Source organism: Acanthisitta chloris, unplaced genomic scaffold, assembly GCF_000695815.1.
Source record: "Acanthisitta chloris isolate BGI_N310 unplaced genomic scaffold, ASM69581v1 scaffold9673, whole genome shotgun sequence".
Lineage (NCBI taxonomy): Eukaryota > Metazoa > Chordata > Aves > Passeriformes > Acanthisittidae > Acanthisitta > Acanthisitta chloris.
Genome location: NW_008663207.1, coordinates 50,380 through 59,028, shown reverse-complemented (window position 1 = coordinate 59,028; position 8,649 = coordinate 50,380). Strand labels below are relative to the sequence as shown.

General features: G+C 34.9%; 1 protein-coding gene across 1 annotated transcript in view; it reads right to left on the bottom strand.

Moving 5' to 3' along the window:
* The window catches only part of KIAA1468 (KIAA1468 ortholog), a 61,957-nt gene that overhangs the window by 15,757 nt on the left and 37,551 nt on the right, over positions 1-8,649 (bottom strand). Inside the window, exons 14-22 of the mRNA XM_009070910.1 lie at positions 7,862-8,002; positions 7,241-7,405; positions 6,301-6,448; positions 5,169-5,325; positions 4,489-4,612; positions 3,395-3,443; positions 2,934-3,013; positions 2,104-2,210; positions 1,443-1,542 (exon numbers count right to left, since the gene is read on the bottom strand). Coding sequence (XP_009069158.1) covers positions 1,443-1,542; positions 2,104-2,210; positions 2,934-3,013; positions 3,395-3,443; positions 4,489-4,612; positions 5,169-5,325; positions 6,301-6,448; positions 7,241-7,405; positions 7,862-8,002 — 1,071 coding nt within the window. The remainder of the gene's footprint in view (positions 1-1,442; positions 1,543-2,103; positions 2,211-2,933; positions 3,014-3,394; positions 3,444-4,488; positions 4,613-5,168; positions 5,326-6,300; positions 6,449-7,240; positions 7,406-7,861; positions 8,003-8,649) is intronic.

Here is an 8,649-nt window from a genome sequence, read left to right as displayed (position 1 = left end):
CCAAATCCCAGCAGTCTGTGTTGCTGTACTAACCACAGTGCTGCTCAGAACCTTTGCTGTTCTTATACCTCTGTCCTGCAGCTCACAAACTCTTTATCCTATTAACTGAAAGGAAAGCTTATTATTACAAACCTAACAAAATTCTTTGTTAGATTAAAAATACTCCTATATATTTAAGGGCGTCTAAAAATTGCCATCTCCTTCTTAAAGGGAGAGGAAGGGGAAGAAAAAAAAGGGACATTGGATGTTTTCAACTGAAGTCTCAGGATATGCCTCATTGTGGTTGTTTACTGGTTTATCTGCAATGACTTGGAAAGCTTATTATTACAAACCTAACAAAATTCTTTGTTAGATTAAAAATACTCCTATATATTTAAGGGCGTCTAAAAATTGCCATCTCCTTCTTAAAGGGAGAGGAAGGGGAAGAAAAAAAAGGGACATTGGATGTTTTCAACTGAAGTCTCAGGATATGCCTCATTGTGGTTGTTTACTGGTTTATCTGCAATGACTTGCAGAGTTGCAGTAAAGAATGCTAAAGCATATGTTAAGTGCTTTTTTTTTGGAGGCAGACTTGAGATTTGTTTTTGCAAATGGATACAAGGTGATAGGTTGAGCTAGAGGCCCAGTGCAGAGCTATCCAAATGAGTCAAATGTGGAAGAAACACACAAAAAAGTAATGGTGATAAAAAAAAAAAATCTACATTTCTAATGTGCAAAGGACAGAAGGCTCTCTCTTTGTTCAGCAAATGGAGTATGTCCCAGGGCTTTTGTATAATCCTTTTAAAATGAACATTTGATGAAACAAAAAGCATGATGTGGAAAGAAAACTTGTAAGTTTTTATCCTGAACAAAATTTATTGATGTAAAGGGAAAGGTAAAGCTGTCACTATGAGGCAAGTAAAGTAACTGCAAATTATTTTCAATTATTATAATTTTCACAAAATAATACAAAATGAGTTACACATATGTCTTCACCACCAGAACTGGTACCAATAAAAACCAGTGTGAATTCCAATGCAAGAGCATTGTATGACAAAACCTACTGAAAACGGTAACTTGTGAATTAGGCTACTGCTTATGTGCTGAATAGCAAAAGCAATCAACATTCTCTGTGATAATGATTAAATATCATAAAATTTAATTAACCAAATAATCAACATTAAAATTTATTAATGTTAACCAGGCATCTCCGAGTTAAAACTCAGAGATGCTTGTTTATGTTTACCTCCAGACCTACAGAAAGATGTGCTGTTGAACAGAGAACAGATACAGAAACAAATGCACAACAACCTCCTGCTCCATCACACAGTACACAGCTTATTTAACTAGTTTCTTAATGCAGTTTCTACATTATTAAAAATGCAGCAACATTGTCTGAAACCCTGTTTTTAGAAACAAATTCTAGTTTTAAAAAGGTACAAAAAGGTTTGGATAACACTTACCTCAAACATTCTAGCAGCTGTACATCGAACAAGAGCAGAGGTATGGACAACTCCATACCATAAAACAGTTAAGAGCAGCTCATGATAAGCTGGGTTTGCACTAGAAGAAAACAGTTGAGCAATCAATAAAACAAAAATACTCCAAAACCTAACTATGTTCTTTGCCTACAAAATGCAGTCTGAAGAAACCATTGTTCAACACATCTAGAACACCAACATTTACCCTTTCTGACGGACAAGAAACATTTATCTCATTCTGAAGGACACGTATGCTGTGGTCTAAAAAACGCTTTGCATTTTTAACTTAATTAATAAAGCAACTTAAAGAATAGAATTTTCAATAAATTATGACATTGAATGCAAATACATATGTAGAATATGTGATAATAGAATGGAAAACAAAATGAATTTCCACTCTATTCTCAATGAGTTATTTTTGTGCAGTCTTTTTTTTTGTTTGGCTTTTAGAGAGGTTTTTTCCACACTTCAGATTTTTTTTTACTGCTATATTTTTAATTTTGAGATTACATTTACACCAAGACAAATATATCCTTTAATCACCCAAAGCATTACAGCTATTAAAATTACAGCCAGATTAGCAACTTTTAATAGAAACTTCTAATGTATTTAGATCTAGTCAACTTCAAGATACATTCTTTACCCTAGTTCCACAAAGGAAGCCTTCAGGCTGTCAAGAGGAGCATGGGATAGTGAAAGCATGGTCATTACATCTTCTAAGAATCCAACTAATAGCTTACGGTCTTCTTCCTGAAAAAAGAGAGAGTACCATGACAAATGCAGTAGAAGTATTACTGCAGTTCTGATAACCTACAACTATGAAAGAGACAAACGGTGCATAAGAACAAGATTTAGCATTTAACAGTCTTCTAAGAGCTTCAAAAAAGTGGTTTAAGAACAAGAACCTTTCAAAGCAAACACACAGACTGTATTTCTGTATTTCATCAACTAAGCACAGACTTGTGCATAAATGACCCACATTGTTTTTTACTAAAGAAACTTTTAAGAATAGTACTTAAGCATGTTTATGGCTCCTGAAAGTTTATAATCACTCACAGTCCACTAAACATTTGTAGGATTATGAAAAATATGAAGCTTGATTACAGCGTGTTTATTTTAGTATTAGGCAACACAAAAATTTTAAGACAACAACTATGCCCAAAATGACAACTTACCTGCTCATCTGTTTCAGTAAATTTTGCAAAATAATGTTTGCAGGGGTCGCAGTTAAATAGCAAAGAACCCATTTATGGAATAACATTAGTACTTCTGAGAGAAGGACATGGCACCACATGATCTAAATGTGCATCACCACCTGACTAGAAAACTTTAATTTTATAAGTGTTTCCAGGTGCCCACTAACCTTCAATGCACAACATCACTAAATTTGCAAAGAAAATAGTAAGGGTTTCTTGTAGAATAAATTTCACACACTATTATACACTTGTCAGAGAAACATAAAATTAAACCTACCTGAATATAACATGTAAGGACTCCTGTTGCATAGATGGGAACTGTGGCTTTTGTCAGCACTCCATTACCTGCTGTGGAATCTAGCGAAACACAGTGAAGAATTTAGGTTTTATACAAACATATGTGTATGTATGTACATGTGTGTGTGTAATACATTTATTACATAGAGTAGACATATCTGAGTACTTAAGTGTTATAGATTTAATAACCTTTTGGTATAGATCCACACACACATGCTAAAATAATGCTCAAGTGGTATTTGGATTTGAGATTTCTTTTCTGTACTTTTAATACAATTTACAACTTCAGAATGTTCCATTCAGATTAATTTTTTCAACATTTCAAAAGGATGAGAATTTTGAGAACTGCAGTCCGAATATGTTATTTGAACAAGAGATTGACAGGGTTTTTTTTTTCCAGTTGTAGTTAAGTTCAGTTCATTTGAGTAAAAAGCTACTTACCTATGTTTTCCTCAGACAGTCTTAAGATCTCCTGGAACTGTGGTTTTACCTATACAAAGGATGACGAATCCATATAAGAAAACTTGTTACCAGTGTCAATTAACATTATGAAAATACTAGAATTGAAAAATAAAAATCCAGCCAACCAAAAAACCCCAGAAAAAGGATATTTGAAGGTACAGAAAGAACAAAAACCTTTAAAAAGCACAGCCAGCTTTAATGAAAATTTAAAGTATAACATAGGAGAGCAAAAATTTCTACTGAGTACCCACACACAGGTGCAGTATTCTAGCACTCGTGACACAAAATGTTGAAGTTTCTTGGCAATACGCTTAATTGGGTTTATGGATTTTCCAAGACACATATAAAAAAAGTTTGCATCTTATATCTTTGCTGGCAATTAGAGACTCTCTTCCAAATATAGCTGTGACAATCAGTATCGGAACAACTATAAAAGCAACAGATCTAAAAAGAATTTACAGATACTCTTATTTCCACAGACCAGAGGCTAGTTTTAATCTCTTTTCTGGAGGTAGCACACAATACTAATACAGTTTTATAATTTCATCTTTAGGTAATCCCCTTGTGTTTTAATATTTCCCTTTAAAGTATTCTTAAATTATATTCAGAAGTTATTTTATTGAGAAAAAAATATGTAATTCCTTGATAAAAATGTTTAGATATCACCTACAGAAATTATTTCAGGCCAGGAAAGCATCAGCTTTAGATTTTCAATCAAGTACAGGCTAGAGTAACACTGAGCAGTATGCTGCTCTGAAGAAAGAAAATGGTTAAGTCACTAGAATTAGGACAATCTCTCCCACTCTCTGTCATTCACAAAGCAAATATGAAGAATACAGTTTTAAAAAATGAAATAATTTTTGTTGTGTCATTCCAAAATGACCAAAACCAGAAATCAAATGGATGCACACAGAGCTTTAAAAATAGCAGGTTTAAACAGACTTATGGAAAAGCATCAGTGTGACATGAAAATATAAATGGTCACAGAGTGTGAGCATTCAGACACACTGTGAACATAGACAACATATATTAGCAAGGTACTCTTCATGTAGAATATTTAGGAAATATCTCACCTTAGTGTTTGTAAAAATTTTTCCAAATGTCCTACAAAGTCTCCAGAAAAATCTAGAGAACTCATGGACACAGGCAGTCGATGCAACATTGATTTTGCCCACTATTTCTATAAGCTGTGGTAGCCTAAACATCAGGAAAAAAAAGGATTTTAAACACTATTCTGATCATTTGTTCCTCTCCAGTTACTTTTGTATAGATTTACTGTTTGTATTAATAAATACATGCACAGAGCACTACTGGTTATAACAAAATTAACTACATGTTCTGTACAACTCCTGACCTCTGAAGAAAGCAAGGGTTTACGTGACAGAAACATCTGACCTATATTTTCAAACACCTGTTACTGCAGAACAGACTATTTAATGAGATAGTCTGAATAGAACAATCTTCAGTTCAACAGAGAATTGACTATAACAGTGCAAAAATTAAAGAACCAATTTTTCAGAGCAAGCAGTTACCTGCAGGTTCTGCTAGAGTTATTTTTTTAATAAAACCAAAGTCAATTCAGTATGAAAACTAAAATACCTAAAATAAATTCTATGTTTTCTTCTTAATAATTCTCAAACACAATCATAATTAATATTCTTATGTTCAATATTTGTTAAGCATGACCATGCTTATGAACTATTAATTCTGACACATTTTAAAATGAGGAATCCTAAGACACAAATTAACTCACAGTTGATTGACTACCCATAGCAAAGTCTCCCAGCCTGTGGTACCCTCATGTTCTAACTGGTAGTCATACAGTTGCAACAACACTGCTAATTGTTCACGGCTTCCAATGATGACGGCCACATCCTGAAGAGGTGATACGGCTCGGGGAAATCTAGTGACTGAAACAGCAGAGAACAAGGGATCATGAACAAAAGAAGATGAAAATACTTTGGAGGTGATGTCAGAAATGATAGCTAAGAAAATATGAGACTCCTTAGGTGCCTTCTGTATAAGGGTATTGATTTACAAGTCACTGAGTTAAAATCTTCCTGAAGAGATTATGTAACCTCAGGTAGAGAGAACGCCGATACAGAGAGATTCTGGAATTATCATATTGCCATCACAGCTTCTCCAACATCGAACCTTGCCTGACCAACCCAGCAGCCTTCTGCGATGGAGTGACCACATCTTTGAATGAGGGAAGAGCTGTGGATGTCACCTATCTGAGCTGGTGTAAGGCCTTTGACAATCTTCCACAACATCCTTCTCTCTAAACTGGAGAAATATGAATTTGATGGATGGACTTTTCAGTGAATGAGCAACTGACGATGGTCACATCCAGAGGGTAGTGGTCAACAGCTCAGTGTCCAGATGGACATCAGTGACAAGTGGTGCCCCTCAGGTGTCTGTATTGGGACCAGTCCTGTTTAATGTCTTCATCAGTAACTGACAAAGAGATAAAGTCCACTCTTCCTCTAGACCAGGTTGCTCAAAGCTCCACCCAACCCTGCTTTGAGCACTGCCAGGGATGGGACAGTCTTCTAAAGATATTACATAGATACGTAACAGATAGTGACACTCAGGCACTACACTGTATTTTTCCCACTTCATAAATTTATAAGAATTTCCTGAGGCTGAGGCCAGCCTTCCTGAGCTATTATTGACTATTAATGAAAATCTGTTCTGCAGAAACCTTTAGGAAGTACAAATAAAAATTGCTTTCCTTTAAGAAGTAGAGAAAAATAAAAAGAGATGAGATTAAATAAAGTATTTTTTGGTGCTAATCAGGTCTCTCAAGCATAGTACAGGGTGGAAAAGGGAAGCATTATTTAAGGAATTGCTTAAAAAAAATACATCAAAAGTTAATCATTTACCTTCTATTTGTGGTACTTCTCCCTGAAGTTTAGCCTTGCTTGTGAAAGGTGCATTCTGTAGCACCAGTGCAAACAGCGAAGGAATCAATGACTGCAGAGCAGACAGATACATGTGGAGTTTATGTTCATCCAAGCCATGTTCTCCTTCCTAAAACAAACAGGACATTTACTGAAAGTTTTCAGTTTGGATGATCTGTTGCTTAGGCATGTATTCCCTGGCAAGAGATCAACACATCTGTGATGAGCTTCTACACAGAGACACTAAATACATAGCAATTTAGCCTAACCACAAGCTTACTTCGTGTCATCATCCAAATCCCCTTGTCACCCTTAAGTCACCTCTACTCCAAAGACTCAGGCAATACAGCCTTTGGCATTTAGCAGTTCCTGCTTATGAACAGACTGATATTTTGAAAAAACATTTTCCAGCACATTTTTGAAATGTGGCTCCTTGGTCTCAGAGACCAGGGACCTACACTGAATAAACTAGTTGCCTGTACTCTGAATAGAAACTTTGTATTTCAGTCGGTTAGATAGCTATGAGGCACCAAATTTTCCAGAACATTCGAGATAACTACCAAATCAAGTGTGCAGACAAACTGGCTCATAACTGCAAACGACCTCGCTAAAAGATTCAACTCTACTTTTTGTTTGTTTAATAAATATTGCACTTTATTAAAAACTACAAAATTGAAATATTGGGTAAATGCTATTAGACTATAAAGCAAAACACTATTAAAGCACGTTTAGTTTCTGGGGTTCTGGTGGTGGGTTTTTTTTACTTTTTTCAAAGGCCAAGTTATGAGACTACAACAAGAATCACCAGGAAACTTTTCCCCCATAGAACATTAAGTAGCAATTTTTAATTTTTTTTAAAAGCCTACATATGTAATAAGAATACCAACAAAATTCTCCAATGTAGAAAGAGCTGGACACATACCCTGAGCAATTTTTCAATTTTATTAAGCAGCGTAGGTATAAGATGGAACTGCAAATTTCCCAGTTCTGTTGTCCAGGCAGCGTAAGCAGGTAAAAATACCTGATGTGTTGCACTAACTACACGTTCTGAAGGGTCTCCTAGAGCTGAAAGCAGCAGTTCAAAGCCCTGGCAAAAGACAGTAAGGAATGCAATTATATTCCCAAAATTTATGTACACATCCTATCACTCTGCCTTCAAAAACTCAAAGACAGAAATTCTTTATTTTCACATATCTGAAACATTATTAGGCAGCATTAAGTTGAACTACAAGTAGCCTTTGTTCTAGTAAATCAATCTCTGTTAGCAAATGATGATATCGAACTGGCTAATAGTATCAGTAAAGGTAAACTATGAATTACTAGAGGAGCTTCTGTATAAGGCTTATACCTCAAGTTCTGATGCTACTTGTGGTTTTTCTGTTTGGTTTTGGTGATAAATAAAATCAACATTCATATAAAAAAAATCAACATTTTTAAAAGTATCTGAAAAGATTTAATAAAAATACAGGAAATTTTGCAACCCCTTATGCATGAAATATTATAGAAGACATTTCATACATACAGAACCCAAACCAAATTATACCTGTTGATATTTGTCTGGATCATCAATATATCCCATAATGATGCCAAGGCTTTTGATCACAGCTTCTCGTACCAGATCTGCCTTATCTTCCATTAGCATTTGTTGCAGCATGGAAAGTACTAACGAACTACGAATTTCTTTCTGTTTGTAAATGGGAAACGCATTTGTTAAATCCAACAAAACAAGAAATGTGGGTTTTATCAATTTTTATACATACTTTGCACTGCTATTAGTGCTCACAAACAAAAGCCTTTCCAATCATAGATCCCTTTATGAATATTACATGTTCAGTTTTCACAACAGACAATGACTGACTATAGGTCATGACAATGAATGTCAGTAGGTTCATTAGACAGCCTTTTGTCCTACTAAGCACAGAACTCAGGTGTTGAATTCATATGGAGCTGAAAATAACTAACAGCAAAAAAACGCCTACTATAGACCTAGACTTAAAACAGAATCTGTAATTACTGCATTGCTAAATTGGAGAAGTGGGGCTTTAATTGAGGTTATTTTCCTCATTCTCTGAAGCTTCAAATTCTAGTTTGCTGCTGAGTTAATTTTGCAGCTTCTTCTAACTGGCAGAACTCTTGATGTAACATTCCACAGTGTCTAGAGAACTCTATTACTGGGTGCCAATTTTTTTTCAGAGATTACTTCCTTAATTGGTCCTAATTATCTTTACTTCAGCTTTACTGAAACAAGTATTTTTATCAGAACATACTAGGTATAGAAACATTTTATAGTTAGATTGACCTGTATTCCTTCACTGTGTGATTTATTGGATC